At 39.0% G+C, this 25492-nt stretch overlaps 2 protein-coding genes across 6 annotated transcripts in view; one reads left to right on the top strand and one right to left on the bottom strand.

Annotated features, from left to right (window-relative positions):
- clockb (clock circadian regulator b) overlaps window positions 1-16171 on the top strand; it is a 57913-nt gene extending 41742 nt beyond the window's left edge. For 2 of the 4 annotated variants that reach the window (XM_061735696.1, XM_061735873.1), the window contains exons 20-24: window positions 841-1041; window positions 5563-5756; window positions 7261-7393; window positions 8756-8890; window positions 10716-16171. In XM_061735696.1, the coding sequence (XP_061591680.1) occupies window positions 841-1041; window positions 5563-5756; window positions 7261-7393; window positions 8756-8890; window positions 10716-11072 (1020 nt within the window). In that variant the 3' untranslated portion in view covers window positions 11073-16171. The remainder of the gene's footprint in view (window positions 1-840; window positions 1042-5562; window positions 5757-7260; window positions 7394-8755; window positions 8891-10715) is intronic. The other 2 variants (XM_061735786.1, XM_061735961.1) reach the window with 1 other exon arrangement.
- An 814-nt stretch (window positions 16172-16985) lies between these two features.
- The window catches only part of kitb (KIT proto-oncogene, receptor tyrosine kinase b), a 58632-nt gene continuing 50125 nt past the window's right edge, over window positions 16986-25492 (bottom strand). Inside the window, exons 19-22 of one of the 2 annotated variants that reach the window (XR_009783846.1) lie at window positions 24961-25060; window positions 20803-20908; window positions 18375-18874; window positions 16986-17729 (exon numbers count right to left, since the gene is read on the bottom strand). Coding sequence is in view for 1 of the 2 variants with exons in the window: in XM_061736090.1 (XP_061592074.1) it covers window positions 18731-18874; window positions 20803-20908; window positions 24961-25060 (350 nt within the window). In the remaining variant the exon portion in view is untranslated. Of the gene's footprint in view, window positions 17730-18057; window positions 18875-20802; window positions 20909-24960; window positions 25061-25492 lie in introns of those variants that run through there. The other variant, XM_061736090.1, reaches the window with a different exon arrangement.

Raw genomic sequence — 25492 nt, forward strand, 5'->3', positions numbered from 1 at the left:
ATCTGTGATAGACTGGCGACCTGTATAGAAAATGAATGGATGGATGGATGGAAAACAGTTAACATATAGAAGATTACATTTAAGGAAACAGGATGCACAACTAGATTTGACAGTTTTAGTAGAAATACAAAGGAAAACAGGACCAAATGTGAAGTATTGAGGTTTGCCTTAGAAAAATCACATCAAGTTTGAACAAAATAAGCAGATGTTTTTTTGGGAGTGGGGGATAAACTAGGATTTAACAAGGATCTGGTTTGACCAGACCCATGCCAGGACTTGAATCATTCATTATCTGTCTTTTTTTCCCTCATTCCCGGACAATGGGGATAACAGGACTGTCTCAGAAAATTAGAATATTGTGATAAAGTCCTTTATTTTCTGTAATGCGAAAATGTCATACATTCTGGATTCATTACAAATCAACTGAAATATTGCAAGCCTTTTATTATTTTAATATTGCTGATTATGGCTTACAGCTTAAGAAAACTCAAATATCCTATCTCAAAAAAATTTGAATATTCTGGGAATCTTAATCTTAAACTGTAAACCATAATCAGCAATATTAAAATAATAAAAGGCTTGCAATATTTCAGTTGATTTGTAATGAATCCAGAATGTATGACATTTTAGTTTTTTTAATTGCATTACAGAAAATAAAGAACTTTATCACAATATTCTAATTTTCTGAGACAGTCCTGTAGTAGACTGCTCCAATGTGTAACCTGTAGAGATCATTTCTCTTCTGTAGCTCATTCTTTTGTTACCAATAAAGGAAATCCTGTAGTAAGTCAAAGTCAAGATGTTCTGACCGCTGTTTTGACGTTTGATGTTTAATTCCAGATGTTGCTGCAGCAGCAGGGTGGAGCGATGAACGTGCAGCTCCCTCAGGTGGGGGCGGTCCAGCAGACGCCGGCTATGACCAGTCAGGTCCAGCAGACGGCGGTTAATCCCGTCCATTCAGGAACGCTGCAACTCACCATCCAGCAGCAGCCTCCTCCCCATCAACAGAGCTTACAGCAGCAGAGCAACACACTCGCACAGGTGGGATACCTGCTCACACACGCACGCACGCACGCACGCACGCACGCACGCACGCACGCACACACACACACACACACACACTAGGGATGGGCGGTATGGACTAAAAAATGTATCACGATAATTTCTGGCATTTATCCCGATAACGATAAAAATGACGATAAAGATAATACCAATTCAACTTGGCGTGGCTGATTTATGGTTCTGCGTTACACTACCGCAGAATTACGGCGTAGGGTACGCGGCGACACGCACCGTACGTTGCGCGTCGCCGCGTACCCTACGCCGTAGGTTCTGCTTGTTGTTTAGCTTACATTTTTGTTCCGATTGAGCTTCTTTTTTTGGTAAGCAATAATGATGAAAATAACACAGACAATACATTGTCTTTCCACTAGAACCACTAAAGGTTCATTTTTTCCCCAGTCAAATGCATGTAACTCTGTTATAACAAAACGGGTAAAAAAATCTTCTACAATGTTTAAATTATTTATAACTGATATAATCTCAATTGTGAATAGGGATGTTTTGTGGCATATGCCGTCAGCACAAGCTTTTCATAGAGATCCCTCTGAAATATATAGAAAAGATGTGCTCAATGCTAATATGGGGTCAGACCAGCACACTGCAGCCTTTCAGTCCCATGACACTTTGGTTAAAGGTTAGATGAAGTCTAATGATTTCATTCAAGTGATATCATTCACCAATATAGGCCTACAATGATTTTTAATGTAAAACTTTGTTATATTGCTGCACATCACATGTCCAATATGCCGTCCCACGCGCCTCGTCTGTTTAGGGTTTTTTCGGTGGGTACCACCGGGCCTGAAAAAAATTCTAGGGGAAACACTGACGGTATATCGTGAACGGTAAAATATCGCCCATTCCTAACACACACACACACACGCAGATGTCTCGTTAAAATTAGTGTCAGTTCGGATGACGTTAAAATGTTTACATATTTCCTTGTCCTGCTTAAATTGCATGATAAATAGGTCACATGTGTTTTTTCCACCTTAATTACAGAAATGTTTACTTCACACATCACTAACTTTTAAACTGCTTTGAAAGCATCTGCTGAAATCAGTTTAATATTAAGTAATCAGTAAGTAGTAGTATAATCTACTTTACACATGGTTGCAACAAACAGCAATATGCAGTCAGGTTTCTGAAGTAACCCTCTTTTTTTATTTCAAAGAAAAAAATTAATGTATATAATTTATATAATTATATCTATATACTTAATATAAATATAAATAATTATATTTATACATATATTTATAATTAATTATAATTTGTTATAACTGTTAATTATAACTGTTTAATTTATTATAATTATAATTAATTAAAATAAATATAATTATAATTATATTTATATACTATATTTAATATATATAGTTGAAAAATAGTTAATGTTGATCTTAGTATTATACAAATATAAACACAAATCATGCATTTATTTATTTATTCATTTATTTATTTATTTTTTAAAGGAAGCCATGAAGAAAGAAAAAAAAACAAGTGTCATAGAGTTATAGAGTTTGTTCCACAGGAGCATAAAAGCTAAAAGCCTCACCGTGTTTGGTTCTAACTCTGGGTACAGAAAGTAGGTGTGAGGGTTCTGGTTGGTTCATCATGGACCAGATCAGAGATGTATTTTGTTCCGAGACCATTCAGAGATTTATAAACCAAGAGCAGGATTTAACATCTATTCTGGGACAGAGAGAGGGTTGTGTAAAGATCTAAGAACTGGACTTATATGGTCCACTTTCTTGGTTTTAGTGAGGACTCGGGCAGCAGCGTTCTGGACTAACTGCAGCTGGTTGATGAGTGTTTTAGAGAGACCTGTGAGAACAATGTTACAGTAGTCCAGTCTGCTGAAGATAAAAGCTGCACAAGTTCTTCTAAGTCTTGCCGAGACATCAGCCCTTTAATCCCCCAGATGTCCTTTAGGTCAGTGGTCCCCAACCTTTTCTGTACCAGGACCGGTTTTATGTCTGACAATATTTTCACGGCCCAATCTAAAGGTGTAGCTGATAAAAACTAAATAAAATGACAAGATCGCCATTAAAAACGGTGGTATTTTTTCTATAATAATAATAATAATAATAATAATAATAATAATAATAATAATAATAATAAATAATAATAAAACACCATTTTCGAAAAATAAAATAAAATAATGGAAATTGTAAATTTCCTTTAATATTAGTATTTCTATAAATGTGTTTTTATGTTTGTTTTCTCATTAACGTTATTTAAAGCCAGGTTTTTATTTTATTTGTTATATATTAAGAAGACCGATATTTAGTGCTTTTATTTTGAAGGCGTCTAGCCGAGACCTTGTAAACATCCGGCGCTTCGGACTTTAACGGTTAAAGTTTATCGGCAGTAGAAACTGTGTCTGCAAGACTAAATGAGTGTCGGGATGCTAAAGTGGAGCCTAACTGACACAAAAAGCACCTGGCTGATAAGGATTTGTTTTCTTTGCAAATTTTATGCCGTATTTATGTACAGCTTGGGTTTGGTTGCCATGGTTACTGTATGTATTGTGGTTAACGGTACCAAATGACCCGCAGCCCGGGCGTTGGGCACCACTGCTTTAGGTGATAACAGACTGACTTTACTACTGTGTTATTGTGGCTGTTAAAGTTCAGGTCTGAGTCCAGAAACACTCCCAGATTTATGGCTTGGTTATTTGGCTGTAGCTTTACTGCGTGAAGCTGAGTGCTGCTGTTTAATCTTCCTTCTTGCTCCAAACACTAATATTTCTGTTTTGTCTGCATTAACTGAAGACATTTTGGCACATCCACTTTTTAATTTGACCAATGCATTTGATTAATGTTTGTAATGGATTATAGATAAAAGCAGTGGGGAAAAAACAACTAAAAACCCCACAATCCTTAGCAAAATACAGGAACCAGGAGCTGCATCTCAAACACTTATTAATATGTTCAGTTCAGAGTCCGTGAAGTCCATAAAGGCCCATTAGAGGGCTGAAAAAGAACGGGTTTCTTGGAACGCTCTTCAGGATAAAAGTTATTTCTGTCCCAAAATTACAAGACTGAGGTTCACAAAGCTGCATCTGAATAACCCACAAGACTTCTGAAGCAATGTCTCAAGTACACATGAGTTGTTTGGCTTTAAATGATCATGTTAAGCATTGAAGTTTCAGCAGCCATGCATTGTACTCACTGTGAAGCACGGCAGTGGAGGCGTGATGGTTTGAGTTCTGGAGGGAAACTAGCAAGATGGGTTCATGCTGCAAGACAGTGATCCTCAATACAGCATCAAATCTACGTCAGAATTACTGAAAAATTAAAAAAAACAAGGTTTTGGAATGACTCGATCAAAGTTCAGACCACAATCCAACTGAAATCCTGTGGCTGGACCATCAGTTCCTCGTGAGCTGAAGCAACGTAAACAAGAATGGAGCATAAACTCCAGAAGTTTGTCATTGCAGCTGAAGGTGGATCCACAATTATTAGTTATTAGTTATTAGTATTGTCTACACAGATTTTCTTCACGGCTCAATTTTAAATAATGAAATAATGCCACAATGGGGAAAAGTATATTGCTGTTTCTTAAAGGTAAATTACTGTCATCAACTGTTTTTGGGAAATTGAGGTGCACAAACCGTTTACTAATAATAATAATAATAATAATAATAATAATAATAAACTTTATTTCTATAGCACCTTTCATACGAAAATCACAGCTCAAAGTGCTTCACAGTAACAGTACAAACATGTCAAGAACAATGAGAAATAGAGAAACAACAACAGCAAATAAAACAAAAAACACAAATATTTAAGTGCAGTGATATAATACATAACCCTGACAAAAATTCAGTTCTAAATTCCTCCACAGAACAACTACTAAGATAGGATAAAAGCAATGTTGAATATAAAAAGGTAAAAATACTGCACTGAGTCGTAGGCAAATGAAAAATAAAAAGATAAAAATATCAACAAATAAGAGTACAAGATAAAAATGATCATATAAAAACATTTAAAAGTATAAAAGTAATGCAGACAGTAAAAATCAATGATATATAGATGAAAAGAAAGTGGCAACTACTTTACTGTGTTATTGTACTGAAAATATAAGCATAAATGTTAAAAAATGAATTGGTCTAAAGGAGGAAGTTGTTAATTATGTGAGTGAATCTCACTGCAATGGTGAATTATTTCAAACCACATGGTTTAAATTCATTATTTTACACCAAAAACTACACTGGATATTGTTAAAGAAGGACTGTATTGGACTTATACAATAACTGTTTTTTTTTAATTATTATTATTATTGGGGAAGGGGGGGTATAAAGGAGTATATTTCATATCGGCTTTACATTTTTGTGCATCCAAACTTACAACACAGAAAACCCAATGAGTCCACTACAGTCTCCTCATGTCGTGTCAAATGTCCCTAACTGAGGGGAAAAAATGTCTCTAAAGCACAAGAAGTATTTAAATTAAATGTGATTTCTACTTACTGGCGGTTCTGTGTTGTGTCGTTGCTCGGCAGCCCCAGAGACAGACCCAGCAGTCCGGCCAGGCTCAGCCCCAGAACCAGGGCTCGGTGTCGGCCCCGCTCTACAACACCATGATGATCTCCCAGCCCGGTCAGCCCAACGTCCTGCAGATCAGCACCAGCCTGGCCCAGAACAGCACGCAGCAGGGCACGGCGGTGGCCACCTTCACGCAGGACCGGCAGATCCGGTAGGTAGAAATACTGCTCCCCCGTCACCTCCGTTTCTGACTGAATCTAAGTTTTAAAAGCCGTGATACTGCACGTTAGGGCTGCAGTTATCAAATATTTTAGTAATCGAGTATTCTACTGAAAATTCCATCGATTAATCGAGTAATCGGATAAAACATATTTTTGTTTAGTTAAAGAGCAATTATAAATATACATAAGATGTTAGATGTTAATTGACATTACTAAGACTACCGTATTTTCTGGACTATAAGCCGCTACTTTTTTCATAGGTTTTCAACCATGCGTCTTATACAAAGGTGCGGCTATTCTGTGGATTTTTCTTCCACCGCTCGGGGCGCTTTAACTGGAATTAGAATCAAAACTAAGACAAAGTAAATGCAAAGAAGAATACACTACTTCTTCTTTAGCAGATAGAAGTAGGTAGAAGCAGATTTCAAACAGATAAATAGATAAATAAATACCGGTTATTTTCTCTTGGTTCTGTCCCGTTTTAATCAGCAAAGTTGCTGCCGTGTTAAAACACACTGTTAGGAAAGGATCTATTTAGGTACAAACATGTACATCATTTACAGTTCAAAATCCTTCTTTACAGGTAGTAAATATCTAATCTAACAACATAAATATCTGCGGCTTGTATATCTTTTTTTTAATTATTTTTAAAAAAAATAGAGCTCATGTGGATTGTATGCAGGTGCGGCTCATAGTCCAGAAAATGCGGTAAATATAATTATATAATCCAGTAGGTTCATGGCTGTGCATTTAAAAACCCTGAGCTTACACCAGTTGACCTAATTCACTGCCTTCACTCCAAAAACTAAGGATCTTACCAAGAAATGTTCTTATTTCTAACCTAAAAATGCCATTACACCTGATAACACACATCACTTAAAAGTTTAGGTCTTTCCCACATGTTTCAATTGAACTTTCATTTGTGTCAAGCTGATTTTAAGTTCTAGTTAAGTTTTACGTTAAAGTCTTTATAAGATTTAGAGTTTTGGCAGTGTTCAAAATAAAATTATGAGACCTGCTGTGTTGGAGCACATTTTCTTTTAATTAAAACTGTAGCGGGAACAGATGTTTAGAGGAACCTATGTATGTACCGGGTTAGAGGGGGAACATATAGGAGAACGGACCAGAAGAATATAGAGTGGATTAAAAATAAAAGTTAAGCACTGAGCTACATGTGTCTCCGTCTGGGCCATTGCAGACTCATTGCCTGAGCATGGCATGTTACAAAAACCAAACATGTCCACCGCCTCTTTCTTCTACCTTTACGTGCGTGGCGTCAGCGCGTTGTGCTGCATTAAACGTAGTCCGAGCGAAATACCTGCTTTGAGCTGCAAAATGAAACGATTCCTCGAGCCAGAGAAAATTCCTCGATTATTTTTTGTAATCGAATTACTCAAATTATTCAAGGAATCATTTCAGCCCTACTGTACATGCACACAAACGCAATATTTCTGCTAATTTCTTTCCTTTTCTCCCTCAATCCCTTCTTTGCAGATTTCCAGCAGGGCAGCAGCTGGTGACCAAGCTGGTGACGGCTCCGATGCATCCGTGCGGGGCAGTGATGGTTCCCACCTCCATGTTCATGGGGCAGGTGGTGACGGCGTACAACCCCTTCGGCGGTCAGCAGGTATGAGCAGTCACGGGAGCGGATTGGTTCTCCGTCTGGCCTGTGCTGTCCACGCAGGTCTTTGATTCCCCTGGCCAAACATGTCACACCAAAGCTGACATTTGAACCCTTAAAGGAGCTGTATGTAAGAGCAATAATAAAACGAATCATAAAATGACCCTGATATGTCAACAGACATTTAAAAATCATGTTCATTTCAAATACTTATGTCACTGACAACAGCACTCAAGCCAGGATATTCCAGTTTAAAAAGAGGAGTTGCAGCCCTCAACTGATGTTTATGTTGTCATTTTTTGTTTTGGCCTGAAGCTCCACCCTCCACCTATCTCCCAATCACCAAGTCAGTATTGTTTCTGAAGCTCCACCCTCCACCTATCTCCCAATCACCAAGTCAGTATTGTTTCGGCATCCGGGTTGCCAGCTCGGCTCTAATTATCGCAGCCATGGCAGCCTACGTTCCTGCTGCATTCTGCAGCCTACCTGGCAACCTCTGGTCGGGGGGAGGAGGGGGAGGGTACACGCCGCTCAACAATATTTTGAAAGTGACTGCAGTACCAGTTTTGGACATTTCTTACAGACGGCTCCTTTAACCATTTATTCAGCAGTAAAATAAAATACATAAAATTTAAAAATTCCTAGTATTTTATTCAGGATTATTGGAAAATATTGAAGGAACTTTGTTAACTTTGTAACTTTTTTTGTAATAATCATAGTAAGTAGGGTTGTCCCGATCAGGTTTTTTTAGCTCCCGATCAATTGAGTTTGAGTATCTGCCGAATCCCGATTTTTCCCGATCTGATCACTTTTTTGGGCTCCTGATACAGTATATCAAATTTCACAATTCAAACATATAAACCATGGTAGTTTCGCTTACCGTCAATTCCGGCCGGAAGTGACGTTAAATGCAACAATATATAAAACGATTTAATATATATTAAAAACATTAATAACTAGGTATGTCCCGATACTTTTTTGGTCGATACCGATGTTCTGAAAATGCCGTGATCGGGCCCAATCGATCGGGACAACACTAATTTTAACCCTTAACCATTTATTCAGCAGTCAATAGAATACTTAAAATTTAAAAATTCCTAGTATTTTATACAGGATTATTGGAAAATATTGAAGGACCTTTGTTAACTTTGTAACTTTTTTTGTAATAATCATAGTTCTACTAAAAGTGACCAAATATGGTAATTTTCCCTGTAAAGGGTTAAAATTCATTAGTGGGAAAAATTTGGTCATACATCTCTAGAAGAATGAGAAACAAACAAACTTCAAACTTCAAACAGAAGTCACGTTGAAAACATTTTTATTGCTCTTTATTCTTTTCTGTGACTCTATCCCTCTGTTTTCCTCCAGCAGGGGGGGCAGACACAGACCCTGACTCTGCAACCCGCCCAGCAAGCCCAGTGCCAGCCTGACGGCCAGAACCAGACGGCTGTGGTGGCGCAGAGCAGCCAGCAGGGGCAGCAGCAGCAGCAGCAATTCCTCCAGGTACCAGGAGAGGGCACAATCTGTCCATAATTGAAGTAGATGACTAGGAAATATTTCAATTGTTGTCTTAAATACTTGCGAGGATACATAAGCTTCAGGAATGTTTTAATATAGGGATGTCCCGATCAGGTTTTTGGCCCCGATCCGAGTCATTTGATTTTGAGTATCTGCCGATACCGAGTCCCGATCTGATACTTTAGTAACACGTTAAAAAAATGAACAAATGCAAAGTAAACAGATCCGGTTTGTCCCCCATTTATATTCTATTCAGCACTTCTCTTTGAAGTCGCCTGAACGATCAAGTAATAATAGTACAACTATTAACTAGTAGAAATAGTGCAAATTTGAATTAAATAAAAACAGCAGCTCAACTTAAAATACCCAGCAGGCACGTAAACAAATAAGGAAATAAAAGTGCCACAGGGTCATAAAGTAAGGCCAGTAATGTGCTTTTTAGACTGTAGTCTTTCTTACTGTCCTTTTCTGGCTTAAAGGATAAAATGTTTGTGTTTAAAGTGACCTACAATCTTCCTCGCGGTAGCAGGGTGTCCATCACACTCAGCTTAGGAAGACGACACAGACTACGTTTACATCGAGTCAAAATTCGGGTTATTGCTAATATTCCGGTTTTAAAAGGGTTATTGACTGCATGTAAACGCAGTCACAGACGCCAGCTTCGTTCTGTTTTCAGTCACCGTTGTAACTTAGCTAACATCTTCATTAGTCCCGTTGCTTGTTGATACACCAGTCATTAAGCATTTTTTCCATCGTCTGATTGATGCGCTGATCAAAATAATGAGAATAAAATATATATCTGATCCCTGATCGGGAGGCAACGTCCCATTTCGTTCAAGTCTGAAACAACGTGATCGGACCGGGACATCTCTAACAGCCTGTCCTAACTGCACGCGAGCGTCCGACTGTCGCGTCGCACTGCGTGGCATCGGACGCTCTCTGTCCACACTGAACGCGTTATGAGCCCCCACGTTATTTTGATTGACAGATGAAACTCGCTTTTTAAAAGGCTGATTTATGGTTCCGCGTTACACCAACGCAGACCCTACGGCATAGGCTAGTCGGAGACACGCGCCTAACGGTGCGCGTCCCCGCGTACCCTACACCGTAGGCTACGCCGTCGATTTTACGCGGAACCATAAATCAGCCTTTATTCACCTGCCCGTGCGCTCCTGAAAGAAACTCCTAAAATAACTCCTAAAAGAGTAAAGAGACAAGTGAAAGATGGGTGAGTACTTGTAATCTTCCTACGTTTGTACTTTCTAAACAGAAAACAAGTTTGATATTGTGATATTTAAATGTTCTTCTATTTTCTTCCTGTCACTCGCGTTGAAAGCCGGTTGAAAGCGCTGTAGGAATCTCTATGATACCTCCTCATTTCACTACAAAAACCTCAATAAAGTGGCAGAAAGAAATATTATCCTATTATTATATTATTATCATTATATATTATCTTATTATTATTATTATATCTTATTATCTTATCAGAACCTTCCAGCTCCCTGGCGATCTCCCTCCAGCCAGCTGCCACTTTATTGAGGATCTTGTATTGAAATGACGGTTTCCTACAGCGCTTTCAACCGGCTTTTAACGCGAGCGACAGGAAGAAAATAGAAGCAGGTCGTCCAACAAAAGTCCAGCTCAAAACGTCGCGCTGCGTCGCTTGCGGCCAGTTAGGACAGTCCAATAGAAAATAAAGCAATGGAATTGTTTTTGTCGCTGACGCTCGCTCGCGTGGCATGCAGTTAGGCAACGGTGTAATACAGTAGTGGCTTCATTCTCTAAAACAACTGCATTGTTTTGCTGTCAGGGCACACGTCTTCTCCACGGTAACCAATCCACCCAGCTGATTCTGCAGGCAGCTTTCCCACTCCAGCAACAAGGAGCTTTCACCCAGGCGACGCACCCGCAGCAGCAGCAGCAGCAGCAGCAGCAACAACAACAGCAACAACAGCAACAACAACAGCAGCAACAACAGCCGCAGCAGCAACAATCACAACAACAACCGTCGCAGCAACAGCAGCAACAACAGCAGCAACATCAACGGCAACAGCAGCAGCAGCAACAATCTCATCACCAGAGGCACCAGCTCAAACCCCAGACCCAGAAACAGCAGAAATCCTCGTCGTCACACAGGACTGACAGCGTGAGCAACCACCCGCAATGAAGCCTGGGGGGGAAACAACGCCAGGAGGAGCTGCTGAACGGAAACCTCTTAAAGCAGATGCTGCGTACGTTTGTTTCGGTCGCGCGGCTGCCACAAACGTCCCTTTTCCGCAAAAAAAACCCAACAAAAAACAAGTTGCCCCAACCCTCTTCTCCTCAATTTTTCTGTCTAAAAGAAATGAATCATAGGAAAGAGGAAAATCAGCGAGTCCAACGAGGAACTCGCCAAAGACCGTCGTCATGGTAAAACGGAGGGATGAAATCCCACCTCCTCTCACCGGATGCAGAGTTGTGATGGAGATCCGGTCTCCGTGGAGACCTGGAATAAAAAAAGAGATCACAATAGTAACGGCAGACTCTTTTCAAGGGTGTCACAAAGTGGACTGACCATGTACAGATTTACTGTATGATAAAAAAACAAACAAACTTGTAAATATCCAAGTATAGCCTAACAGAAAACAGAAATGTAGTATTTTATATGACTGCATGGAAAAGAGTAACTGTGTAAGCTTTTATTAGTCGCTTTTGAAAGATGACTTTTTACTTTTAAGTGTTTTAAGAGCGATGACATGCTCTCGAAGACCCCCCTCCCCCTCCTCTTAAACAAAAAAAAAAAGAAGAAAAAGAAATGTCCAGAATGAGGCTTTAAAGATTTGTCGGTGTGTTTTAAAAAAGAAAAAAAGTATATATTGGTCGGGCTTGGGTGTTTTTTGTGGATGTTGCTTTGAAACACTGTGTCTCTAAGACAATAACAGATCGTTTAACTTTGTAATTAGAAAAACTATGTTTGAAAAGAAACTAGATGACAGTTTAACTGGATTATTTGCAGGATGATTACTGTACGTGTAACGGGTTTAGTGATTCCAAGTGCCAACAACAGTGAATTATGTTTTTCTTTTGTTTTTTTGTTTTTTTATTTCAAACAAACTATTCAAAGCATATATATATAAATATATATATTTTCCAACAAGATATTATTACCCCTCAAACATTAGAGCGTGTGTATATAGTAGGGATTATTTTTTAACAGTTGGAGAGCCCTATACGTAACAAACAGTATATCCTCAAACTGAAAACTTAAGCACTTGATTTGGTTGTGTACAGTAAGTCACTGTCAGACCTAGTTGTTTGTAATCCGTGGTGTGGTTCTGTGAGCTAACGCGTGTTGAGAATACAATCCTCGTGTGCATGAGCAAGCTTGTGCGTGTGTGTATCTGAGTGTGTGTGTGTGTGCGTGCGTGCGTGTGTGTGTGTGCGCGTGCGTGGCCCCTTGTGTCGTAAAGTATTTGACTTAGTAAAGGGTTTGAAGTTGCCGGACGGTACTTGTTCTCTCAGGAATGTGGAACGTTTTTTCGCTTCTGCCTCAGTCTGTAAACAGACCAGGAAGGATTAGACGGTGATGCTGCGAAGACCAGGGGAAAAACGATAAAATTGATGCAGGTTTTTACCCTCCTGTTGTCCTCATTTTCGGAATAAACCCCGTGTCCTCTGGGTCAAAATGACCAGTTTTCAGTAAACCCCCATTATAAGCAGCTTAATTGACTTTTAAATACCAAATTTCATCTTGCTTCATCACAAAATGTGTGAATGCTTAAGTTTTCCCTCTTTTTCATCGTCTTTACTTCTATAGGTAAAGAAAGAAATGTGCAAAAAGGGAGTTTTGAATGCATTTTTTATTCATCCCAATGACTCAGTTTCCTTTTTTTTCTCCACTGAACAATTTTTGATAATGTATAATATGAAATATAACATCCCATTCAACTAATTAGCACGTATAGGGCAGTATGCAAGTGCGCAGCCTTTTGCAGTTATTTATTACACCTGCAGCACACAGTATATTCCTTCTTTTGAGGGCAGAATTGACATCTCTTCCTCTTACTTGCCCTAGCTGGGGAAGTTAAATTTCAAGTTAAAAAATCGATTAAACGATTTACGTTTTTTTGTTTTTTTTAACACAGTCATTTTGGTCATTTTGACCCGAGGACAACAGAAGGGTTAAACGAAAAACAAACTACTTTTGTATCCTCCTAGAAATCCAAGATTTCAGGGGGGGAACTCCACGAACTCCACGGAGAGGAGTATAAATACTGTTTTCTTCAAATTTGAAGGGGATTGTTGAACTATAGTGAATCAAATACTAATGAAAACCCTCCTGCTTTCGTCCTGATTGGACTTTTAAAGACTTTTAAAGTGGTTTCCTACTGCCCGTCTCATGGTCTACTGGTTCATCAGTGTTTCATCCTTCTGTCTTTTCCCAGGACTCAGAAACTCTCATGCAGTTCAACTTCACTTGTCTCAGTTCCCAAACAGCAGTTGAAACCAGGACTGGGCCCAGGTCCATCTTTATAAAGACAGAATTGGATCTTGGCTCAGTCCCGCGTACTACAGTGATAAGCCATATCAAACGGAGAAAAAAAAAAAAGAAGAAGAAGAAAAGCCTTGGATTGAAGGAGAGCAACAGTTGGCAAAGGAGCTTTTTTGTGAATGTGTTGTTTAGTCTGAGTGTGGGAAGCGAGGCGCAGCGTGGGTGTTGCTTGTGTGAATGTACCATCTCCTTTCCTTGATCCTACTTCTTGTATCACTCGGGGGTCAGTATTGGTTTCCCCTGGCGATAGCCAATCAGTTCTTGCGTTGCAGTATAAAGAAGTAATTTTTCGAGAAACGTCCACTCCGGTTGGACTAAATGATGTGCGAGTCTTGTGTTGCGGGAAGTTAAATACATGTGTGTGTAGGAGAGGCTGCGTGTGCATGGTAACTGTCACTGTAACCCTTTATATTTTCATATGGAAAACGAGATGTGTGACTGAAAAAGCTAGAGATGTTATTAGGCCATGCAGAGTAGTGGTTGAAGAAGACGGGGACTGTTGTTCTTGTCGACCAGACAGATTCATAAACCACCTATTACAGTAACGCAATAAACACCAGTCAGCTCTCTTAATACTAACCCTTTGAGAAAAACTAAAATGTAGGCTAAAATACGACTAAGTAGTGGATCATTTTAAAGGGATACGCCAACATTTTGGGGATTTTAGATGTAAAAGTTTGATAAAAAGGACACAATTGTGCATCGGATGACCCAGTCTGACTAGACTCCTGATAGTCGAGCTTTGTCTCATGACAGAATAAACTAAAAACTTCACAGATGTTTTTATTTTCAGTTATTTGTTAATTGTGTATTAATCTTGTGTGGAGACGTTTTTTAAAATGAGACGACAATCTTACGACCAGTTCTATATGTGGAGCTTTATTCTGGACGATGACGTACAGTACAGACCAGGGGTCGGCAACCCGCGGCTCTAGAGCTTTAGCTCTTTAGCGCCGCCCTAGTGGCTCCTGGAGCTTTTTCAAAAATGTTTGGCCTTTTTTTTCCTTTTTCTTTTTTTTCTCTTTTTTTTCTTTTTTTCTCTTTTTCTTTTTTTTTCTCTTTTTCTTTTTTTTCTTTTTCCTTTCCTTTTTAATCTCAAAATTTCAACTTTTTTCTCTACATTTCGACTTTTTTCTCAAAATTTTGACTTTTTTCTCAACATTTTGACTTTTTTCTCAAAATTTTGACTTTTTTCTCGAGATTGTACTTGAACATTAATCTCGACATTCTGACTTTTTTCTCAAAATTTTGACTTTTTTCTCAACATTTTGACTTTTTTCTCAACATTTTGACTTTTTTCTCGAGATTGTACTTGAACATAAATCTCGACATTTCGACTTTTTTCCTCAACATTTCGACTTTTCCTCGAAGTGCATAATGAAAAAATAAATCTTCCCCCAGTTATAACTAATATAGATACATGCAGCATGTGTTGTCTTCATTCTAAGGCTTATACATACAAGACTTTTCATTTTTTGCGGCTCCAGACATATTTGTTTTTTGTGTTTTTGGTCCAATATGGCTCTTTCAACATTTTGGGTTGCCGACCTCTGGTACAGACCAAAAATTTGGGCACACCTTCTCAGTCAAAAACATGGTGTCCAAACTTTTGGTCTGTACTGTATAACTGGCTAAAACTATGATGGCGCGTTGCTTAGCAACACTGCTGATCGAGGCATTCACTACCCAGAAGAAGTAGTAATGCTCCACCAAAATATAGTTCCTTTTATGCATTTGTTTAGATTGCTTTGTCTCATTTTACATAGTTATTGTCACATAAAGTAAATGTACTGTCATAACATTTAAACAAAGAATACTTGGATTTATTTTTGTCACCTATGTTAGGTGAAGCAATCCACTCCCAATATGCTAAACTTAGATTGGGTCATTGGATGCACAAAGGAGAATGGTGTACATAACTGGATTCAATGGCAAATAAGAAAATTCTCAAGTAGTTGGCATATCCCGTTAATGGTGTTTTTTTTTGTTTTTTTTTGGATGAATCGTCTTTTATCCATCTTATGGCAAGTGTACAAACTTTACGGGGTAGCTTGTACTCGAGGTATCCCCTTCAAAAGCTGAGATGTTTATGCTTCGCAGCACTGATACCCAGCCCAAAGAATGTAAAGGTGTTAAAAAGACATTCATGGATGTTGAAACTGTTCGTTATGGAGAACATTTTGACTGGTTTCGTTATGAAGAAAAAAGGAAGGGTCTGCAAGAAAATCGTTCTCATTCACATTTACGACTTTGTTTTCTTACAGGTTCTGCATTTTTAGCTATTTTTAATTATGTCTTTACAAAAAGTCCAGTTTTTGCAGTTTTGGTGTGCATGTTTGATAACGGGCTTGGGGGGCGGAAAGGGTTCAAAAAGCTGATGAAACTGCAAGTCTTGGTTCATTGAAATGGGACGGCCTCCTCCCTGCCCTCCCACACGGATACACCAATCACTTTTCTACCACGGTTTTGTTCTGAAGAGTCTAGTTCTAGTATACTGTACACATACACAAAGCTAAGAACACCAGTATTCAGTGTAAAATGGTGCTATGCTTACCTGTACTGTATGTATGTATGTATGTATATCCCGTCTTCTGCTCTTGAACTGTGCTCCTTTTATCTACCCCAAAGTCAAATGTAATAATAATAATCAATATTTTGAAGCAAAAATGTTTGCAATTATAATCCCCCCATCCCCTCTTGGTCAATTTGAAAATAAAAACAGTTGCAAATATTAAGCACGACCCCCCTCTGCTGCCATCATGTCCGGATCTCCAGCAATCATTTCATTTCATTTCATTTATTCCATTAATAATGTTGTACAAAATTCCATGAAGTACACATTATCACCGCGAAAGAAAAGGAGCAGGAAGAAGAAAACTTATGATACCTGCCCCTCGCTGTTAATACAATTACGTTGACTTACTGAACACCAATCTATCTATAACAGGGGTCGGCAACCCGCCGCTCTAGAGTGTGTGGCTCTTTAGCGCCGCCCTAGTGGCTCCTGGAGCTTTTTCAAAAATGTTTGACCTTTTTTTTCTCCTTTTTTCCCTTCTTTTCTTCTTTTTTCCCTTTTTTCCTCTTTTTTCTCTTTTTTTCCTTCTTTTTTCTTCCTTTTTCCTTTCCTTTTTAATCTCGACATTTCAACTATTTTCAAGAAATTTTGACTATTTCCTCGACATTTCAACTTTTTTCTCAACATTTCTACTTTTTTCTCAACATTTCGACTTTTTTCTTGAAGTGCATAATGAAAAAAAAATCCTCCCTCAGTTCTAACTAATATAGAAACATGCAGCATGTGTTGCCTTCATTCTAAGGATTATACAAGACTTTACATTTTTTGCGGCTCCAGACATATTTGTTTTTTGTGTTTTTGGTCCAATATGGCTCTTTCAACAGTTTGGGTTGCCGACCCCTGATCTATACACATATTTATAACAAAGAAACAAACAAAAATACCACTCTTCTATCTATTTTTTTTTCTTTCTCCTTCTTCTTTTTTGTAGGCACTTATCTTTTCTTTTTTAATCATTCACAGACACTTTCCACTCAGTTCCACCATCACAGGTACTTTATTATTACAATTCAACCAACTGTATCAAAACTGCAAGAACCTCAAAACCAGAGGGCAGATTATTCTCTCTTCTGTCCACCCTCATCACTGTCACAAACAAACGCATTCAATATTTAAAAAAAACAGATCTAAAGGCACATATCTATGGTATTTACATTGCATACATCCTTGACAATACAAAGCACACGATCAGTTATAAACCCCTGGCCTCAGTGGTTTTCTCTCAGCAGAGTAAAGTTACGTACAGGAATACAGCAGTTAGTCACAGTATTCAAAGCTACGACGCACAGGTGTGGATTGGTATGTATGTTACGTACGGCTTTGCTTTATTTTTATTCAGAATCACTGCTCGCATGCCGGCTCATCGTTTCTCTTCCAAGACAAGATAACTTTGATCAAAGAACCCAAAAAAACAGTGACAACGACTACCTTAAGACATGTTGGGATTTTTTTTTTCTTATTATTATTTGCTTCTTATATAATTCTCAACAAGACAAATGTAAATCTCTCAAAATGTCAAAAACCGATCCAGCAGAATAGGAAAAACAAATGCGACGCAGAAACGTCGTCGCTGCATCGGCACGCCTCATCTGCTCCTGCAGCCTTTGTTTTCATAAAAGCATCTCAAGGCGTAATCGAGGTCTGAGCCAGAAAACTCTCCTCGCCGCCGAAGGCTCGATGTTTCTGATGGATATTAGTGCAGGAGTTGGACGTTGCACCTGAAATACCTACAATGAAGATCAATACACCAAAGTAGCTGAAAGCCACTGCTGACTGGTATACAGGACTGTCTCAGAAAATTAGAATATTGTGATAAAGTTCTTTATTTTCTGTAATGCAATTAAAAAAACAAAAATGTCATACATTCTGGATTCATTACAAATCAACTGAAATATTGCAAGTCTTTTATTATTTTAATATTGCTGATTATGGCTTACAGTTTAAGATTAAGATTCCCAGAATATTCTAATTTTTTTAGATAGGATATTTGAGTTTTCTTAAACTGTAAGCCATAATCAGCAATATTAAAATAATAAAAGGCTTGCAATATTTCAGTTGATTTGTAATGAATCCAGAATGTATGACGTTTTTGTAATTGCATTACAGAAAATCACAATATTCTAATTTTCTGAGACAGTCCTGTAATTCTCAACAAGACAAATGTAAATCTCTCAAAATGTCAAAAACCGTTCCAGCAGAATAGGAAAAACAAATGCGGCACGCCTCATCTGCTCCTGCAGCCTTTGTTTTCATAAAAGCATCTCAAAGGCGTAATCGAGGTCTGAATCGGAGCCAGAAAACTCTCCTCGTTGCTGAAGGCTCGATGTATCTGATGGATATTAGTGCAGGAGTTGGACGTGCACCTGAAATACCTACAATGAAGATCAATACACCGAAGTAGCTGAAAGCCACTGCTGACTGGTATATATATATATACAGTGTGTGTGTGTGTGTGTGTGTGTGTGTGTGTGTGTGTGTGTGTGTGTGTGTGTGTGTGTGTGTGTGTGTGTGTGTGTGTGTGTGTGTGTGTGTGTGTGTGTGTGTGTGTGTGTGTGTGTGTGTGTGTGTGTGTGTGTGTGAGAGAGAGAGAGAGGAAGCAGGAGTGCCAGCATGTGGGAGTCAGTTTGAATGGATATCCAGTCCGGAGTGGGGGTGAGGGTGAACAGCGAGGCCGGTGGGGGGGTTTGGGGGGGGTATGTACATGTGTTGCAGCGCTGCGTCAGACGTAGTCCTGGAAGACGTCGGCCGTGTGCTGCAGCAGCGGCTGGGTGGGGGCCGTCGTGCTGCACACGGAGCTCAGCCGCCGCGACGGCGCCCTCTGCTGCTCCGGGGCGCCGGGGCCGTCGCTGAGCGTCAGGTACACCTGAGGAAGAGCAGATTTCAGCAGAGGTGTCAAGTAACGAAGTACAAATACTTTGTTAGCTTACTTAAAGGAGCTGTATGTAAGAGCAATAATAGAACGAATCATAAAATGACCCCGATATGTCAACAGACATTTAAAAATCATGTTAATTTCAAATACTTATGTCACTGACAACAGCACTCAAGCCAGGATATTCCAGTTTAAAAAGAGGAGTTGCAGCCCTCAACTGATGTTTATGTTGTCATTTTTTGTTTTGGCCTGAAGCTCCACCCTCCACCTATCTCCCAATCACCAAGTCAGTATTGTTTCTGAAGCTCCACCCTCCACCTATCTCCCAATCACCAAGTCAGTATTGTTTCGGCATCCGGGTTGCCAGCTCGGCTCTAATTATCGCAGCCATGGCAGCCTACGTTCCTGCTGCATTCTGCAGCCTACCTGGCAACCTCTGGTCGGGGGGAGGAGGGGGAGGGTACACGCCGCTCAACAATATTTTGAAAGTGACTGCAGTACCAGTTTTGGACATTTCTTACAGACGGCTCCTTTAAGTAGAAATTTTGGTTATCTATACTTCACTGGAGTAATTAATTTTTCAGACGACTTTTTACTTTTACTCCTTACATTTTCACGCAATTATCTGTACTTTTTACTCCTTACATTTTAAAAACAGCCTTGTTACTCTATTTCATTTTGGCCTTTAAAAAAAACTATCCAGTTAAATTGCTCCATCCGGATAGAGTGAATTTGGTTGTGGTTGTTTCAGATGTTCTTGTCCAGTTTTGTTCTTACATCCGTTCCCTCAGATTCCTGCAACTAAACTTGGATGTACATTCCAATAAAGGTTAGGATAAATGATAACATGCCTCTGAAGTTAGGGCTGGGCGATATGGACCAAAAGTCATATCTCGATATTTTCTAGCTGAATGGCGATACTCGATATATATCGATATTTTTTCTGTGACATAATTGGGGTTTCCCCCAAAGCATTATAGCATAGCATCTCTGTTAGCTTCATTTTTTTCTGAGGCAAACCCTCAGTTTTAATACAAAGCCTCGTGCCAAATGTCACACAGGTACATTTATTAACAGAGGTCTGCACAATATCAAAATGTATAAAACAAATGAAATAAAATAAACTGCCTGCATATATAGAATAAAAATGTTTCTTGAATAAAATAAAACAAATATCTATTTCCTGCATAACAATTAAATTAAAATACACTGTAATTAATACAATGTAGACAGTAACAGGCAGACTTTTCCACTGAGGTTGACAGTTGTGCAAATAACAAAACATTTGTGCAAATCTCAAATAAAACATTCAAGTCAATTTGTTACAAAATAAGCTATATCAAAATCATAAAAAAAAAAAAAAATGTATTTTATTTATTTTTTTTAAATTGATATAAACGATATTGTCTCGTACCATATCGCGTTTGAAAATATATCGATATATATTAAAATCTCGATATATCGCCCAGCCCTATCTGAAGTTTGACTTTTTGCACCATTACAATACTTATAGGCAACTAGTCATCATATCTGCTGCTCTCTGAAACACATGTTAATGCTCAATAGTACACATATATGCTTCTTTAATATATTTGCATTATACTAAGATACATTCATTTTCAATGGCTTTTGTCCTTAATGGCTTTTTTCCCCCTTACATTACTTTTACTTTTATACTTTAAGTAGTTTTGAAACCAGTACTTTTATACTTTTACCTGAGTAAAAAACTTGAGTTGATACTTCAACTTCTACAGGAGTATTTTTAAACTCTAGTATCTATACTTCTACCTGAGTAATGAATGTGAATACTTTTGACACCTCTGGTCAAGTCGGCGTTTCTTGGAAAGGGAAACAGTGAGCGATAGGTTGGAGGGAGGGAGGGAGGGAGGGAGGGAGATGGGGAAACGCCGGCTGCTTACGTTCTTGGTGTTTTCAGACAGCAGCAGCTCCGTTCTCTCCACCAGTTTTCTGAACGACGGTCTTTTCAAGGGGTCGTCGTTCCAGCAGGAAAGCATCATGTCGTACCTGCAAAAGGTGAGAGGTTAGTTTCTACACCTGGAAACAAGAAGTAAAGCCGGATATTAATCACGTTAGACTATTGCATTTGTTTGACTACGGACCCCATTGGTCTGATTCCTGTCTGTTGAAATTCCTGGCCTCGTCTCTATGATTCCCGGCCCTTTTTTTCTGATTCCTGGCCCTTTTTTTCTGATTCCTGGCCTTGTCTCTCTGATTTCCGGCCCGGTTTTTCTAATTCCCGGCCTCGTCTCTATGATTCCTGGCCCTGTTTTTCTGATTCTTCACCCTGTTTTTCTGATTTCTGGCCCTGTTTTTCTGATTTTCTGCCCTTTTTCTCTGATTCCCGGCCCTGTTTTTCTGATTCCCGTCCCTGTTTTTCTGATTTCCGGCCCTGTTTTTCTGATTCCCGGCCCTGTTTTTCTGATTCCCGGCCCCGTTTCTCTGATTCCCGGCCTTGTTTTTCTGATTTCCAGCCCTGTTTTTCCGATTCCCGGCCCTGTTTTTCTGATTCATGGCCCTGTTTTTCTGAATCCTGGCCCTGTTTCTCTGATTTCCGGCCCTGTTTTTCTGATTTCCGGCCCTGTTTTTCTGATTCTCTGCCCTGTTTTTCTGATTCCCGGCCCTATCCATCTAAATTCCCGGCCCCCGTCTGTGAGTCTTCCTTCCCCTTAGTTTTCTAGTTGTAGGTTTTTTCTTTCCCGCCTATCAGTTCTTTTGTTAATATTAAACAACTCCGACCACGTCAGAAGTTCCGGCCCTCAGGTTCTAACCTCACCTCATAACCCAGAACAGTGATAAAAAAAGAAAATGTTTTTGTATTTTTACTTTTTCCTGTAAAGGAAATCAGCAGGTGGAGATTCAGACACAAATGAACATATTCATCCAACAGATCATGTGGTTCTCATAAGACTGGTGAGTTATGAAACACACACGGTTCCAAGAATAGGAACAAATACGGGATTAAGGGAATATCATGGGAAGGTGAGGAGCTGCAGCGGTGTAATGTGTCGCGTGGTTTTCTGCTGCCGCACTAATCACATTAGAAAGCGTTTATCTGATATAATCGCTGCTGTTCTCGCACCTACACGCTGCTCCGGAGCTCCACATTTCTTTCTTCTGAACTTTACAGCAACATCTGTTTAACTCCTGGACACTTTTCTTATGGAGCAGTTGGTTTGTTTTTTCCTAATCATTCATCACTTCTATTCATTTCATTCGACAATGGCCCTTACATGCCGCCGTAAAGCAACAATCAGGAGCTGTAAATAAAAATAATCACTAAATGCATTCTTTGTTGTCACTTTATACAACAAAAAACCTTGTGACTCTGTTAAGTTTAAACTAAAAATGGAATACAATGAGTTGCAAATCTGAAAAAACCCTGTTGTTTATTCCCAACAGAACATTTTATCCCATTTTTAGTCCGATTGGAGTCTCTTTACTGCGTGATGGAGCACATTTTTTATTTTACTTTTATTAACCTTTATTTATGCAGGTAAAATCTCATTGAGACCACATTGGGTCTAAATTTTTCAAGAGAGACCTGTTTCAGGTAGAAGCAGCAGCAAAAAACAAAGTTACAGACTAACTCAGGGGTCGGCAACGCAAAATGTTGAAAGAGCCATATTGGACCAAAAACACAAATATGTCTGGAGCCGCAATAAATGAAAAGTCTTGTATGTATAAGCCTTAGAATGAAGGCAAATGGCAAAAGGCGAAATGTCGAGAAAATAGTCAAAATGTTGAGAAAAAAGTCGAAATGTCGAGAAAAAAGTCGAAATGTCGAGATTAATGTTGAAGTACAATCCTGAGAAAAAAGTCGAAATGTTGAAAAAAAATTTGAAATGTCGAGAAAAAAGTTGAAATGTTGAGAAAAAAGTTTAAATGTCGACAAAAAAGTCAAAATTTCGAGAAAAAAGTCGAAATGTCGAGAAAAAAAGTCGAAATCTTGAGATTAAAAAGGGAAGAAAAAGGAAGAAAAAAGAGAAAAAAAGAAGAAAAAAAAGAAGAAAAAGGCAAAAAAAAGAAGAAAAAAAAGTGGAAAAAAGAAGAAAAAAATCAAAAAAAAGAAGAAAAAAAGTGAAAAAAAGAAAGAAAAAAAAGTGAAAAAAGAAGAAAAAAGCAAATAAAAGAAGAAAAAAGAAAAAAGGAAAAAAAAGGAAAAAAAAAGTCAAACATTTTTGAAAAAGCTCCAGGAGCCACTAGGGCGGCGCTAAAGAGCCGCATGCGGCTCTCGAGCCGCGGGTTGCCGACCCCTGGACTAACTGAACGTTAAAAAGGGTAGGCACAATAAGCTTAGGCTTCAGCCTACACCCTTTGGTCGGTTTATTCCTTACTTCTTTTTTTTTATTATTTCTTTCCTACAAAAGGAAATGAAATGCAATGTATTGTATCAATTGAAACTGATCGACCAAATAAACTACTACTACTACTAACGTACAAGAGACAAAAACAAAATAGAAACGCAAGATAATTAATAATAATAAAATTAAGTAGAAAAGGAACTAGTTAAAGACCCCCACTGACTGTCTCACCAGTCTTCCTACAAGTAATTTGAAGTCCGCTAGCGACATAAAACTGGACAGCTTCAGCTTCTGTTCCAGGTTCCAGGCCTTTTTACCAAGTTCAGTACAGACTGAGGGGCAAATGAGATGTAATCCAGGGACCGGAGGCTACGATCAGACCGTTTCTGTGTCAAGTATGTGGACAAATAGGAGGGGAGTTGTCCAATGATGAATTTATAGACAGATAGACACCAGTGGGGGGTTCCACGGATGGAAAGTGAGGACCAGGGATGTGTGAGGGGTTTACAACCAGTTATGAATCTCAAAGATACAGCATCCAGTAGATGTACAGGACTGTCTCAGAAAATTAGAATATTGTGATTTTCTGTAATGCAATTACAAAAACAAAAATGTCATACATTCTGGATTCATTACAAATCAACTGAAATATTGCAAGCCTTTTATTATTTTAATATTGCTGATCATGGCTTACAGCTTAAGAAAACTCAAATATCCTATCTCAAAAAACTAGAATATTCTGGGAATCTTAATCTTAAACTGTAAGCCATAATCAGCAATATTAAAATAATAAAAGGCTTGCAATATTTCAGTTGATTTGTAATGAATCCAGAATGTATGACATTTTTGTTTTTTTAATTGCATTACAGAAAATAAAGAACTTTATCACAATATTCTAGTTTTCTGAGACAGTCCTGTAAGGAGTGAGCAGAGGCGTTGGTATAAACAACATCGCCATAATCCAGGAGTGGCAAGAAAATGTTTGAAACTGTTGAAAAGTCCAGTCCAGTCAGGCCAGTTTCGCACCCAGACACTTCCTCTACGAAACATTTCTAATGGATGAAGTGTGCGGTTTAGCGTTATCTTGCTGAAAGATGCAAAGCCTTCCCCGACATCGACGTTGTGTGGATTGTTTTACGTCCAGATGTGGAGGCACTAATGCAGCTCGGCTGCAGCGCTGATGATGAGCCATACGATCCCTCTCGTCTTCGGTGCAGGGGATACAGCGCGCATCGGTTTCCCGTGTCAATTAAATCTGACCACAGGAAAGTTTTCCACTTTGCCTCGGCCCATTTGAAAGGAGCTCTGGCCAGGAGGCGGTGGCGGCATTTCTGGATCGTGTCGTCATCAGGACTCAGAAACGCTGATGGTGGATCTCGGTTTCTGTTGAGCACGGTGGAAATTTAAAACTGCTGAGCACGGTCAAGCGATTTCACCGCATAATCGTGCTGTCGGAGACCCTTTTTGAGCCAGGACCCGTGCGTACAGAGATTTCTCCACTTTATTAATGATGTCTTTAGATGATATTATGCACCGTAGCTGATGAGGTTGCAATTCTGAGACTCTAAAATAGTCAACGCTGACTTGTTGCCAATGCTCCTCTTTTTAATAACACTTTAGTTTTCAGTTTTTTTTATCGTCAGCAACTCCAACTTCCAACTTTTTTCCTTTTTTTAGAGGCTTTGCTGCCATTATATTAAAAAATTAGTGTTTTAAATCACATTTTAAAGCTTGTCTGGGATCATAACGACTCACATGTCGATGGGGGCGAAATCCGGCCTGTTCATCCTGTGGCCTTGTTGAATCATCCTGTAAAAGGCCGAGCCCACCTGCATCCCCGGGTACGGGCTATTTCCTGCAACGACACCGAACACAGACACTTGAACGGATAATGGATTCACGTGATGGTTCCTCGGTCAATACGCTGCATTACTCTACTCTCCTGAGTGACGTCAGCGAGTGTGATCTCAGCAGAGGTGTGAAGTAACGAAGTAAAAATACTTTGTTACCTTACTTAAGTAGAAATTTTGGTTATCTATACTTCACTGGAGTAATTATTTTTCAGACGACTTTTTACTTTTACTCCTTGCAATTATCTGTACTTTTTACTCCTTACATTTTAAAAACAGCCTCATTACTCTATTTCATTTCGGCCTTTAATAAAAACTATCCAGTTAAATTGCTCCATCCGGATAGAGTGAATTTGGTTGTGGTTGTTTCAGATGTTCTTGTCCAGTTTTGTTCTTACATCCGTTCCCTCAGATTCCTGCAACTAAACTTGGATGTA

The sequence above is a fragment of the Cololabis saira genome, chromosome 1 (genome assembly GCF_033807715.1).
Source record: "Cololabis saira isolate AMF1-May2022 chromosome 1, fColSai1.1, whole genome shotgun sequence".
NCBI classification, from domain to species: domain Eukaryota; kingdom Metazoa; phylum Chordata; class Actinopteri; order Beloniformes; family Belonidae; genus Cololabis; species Cololabis saira.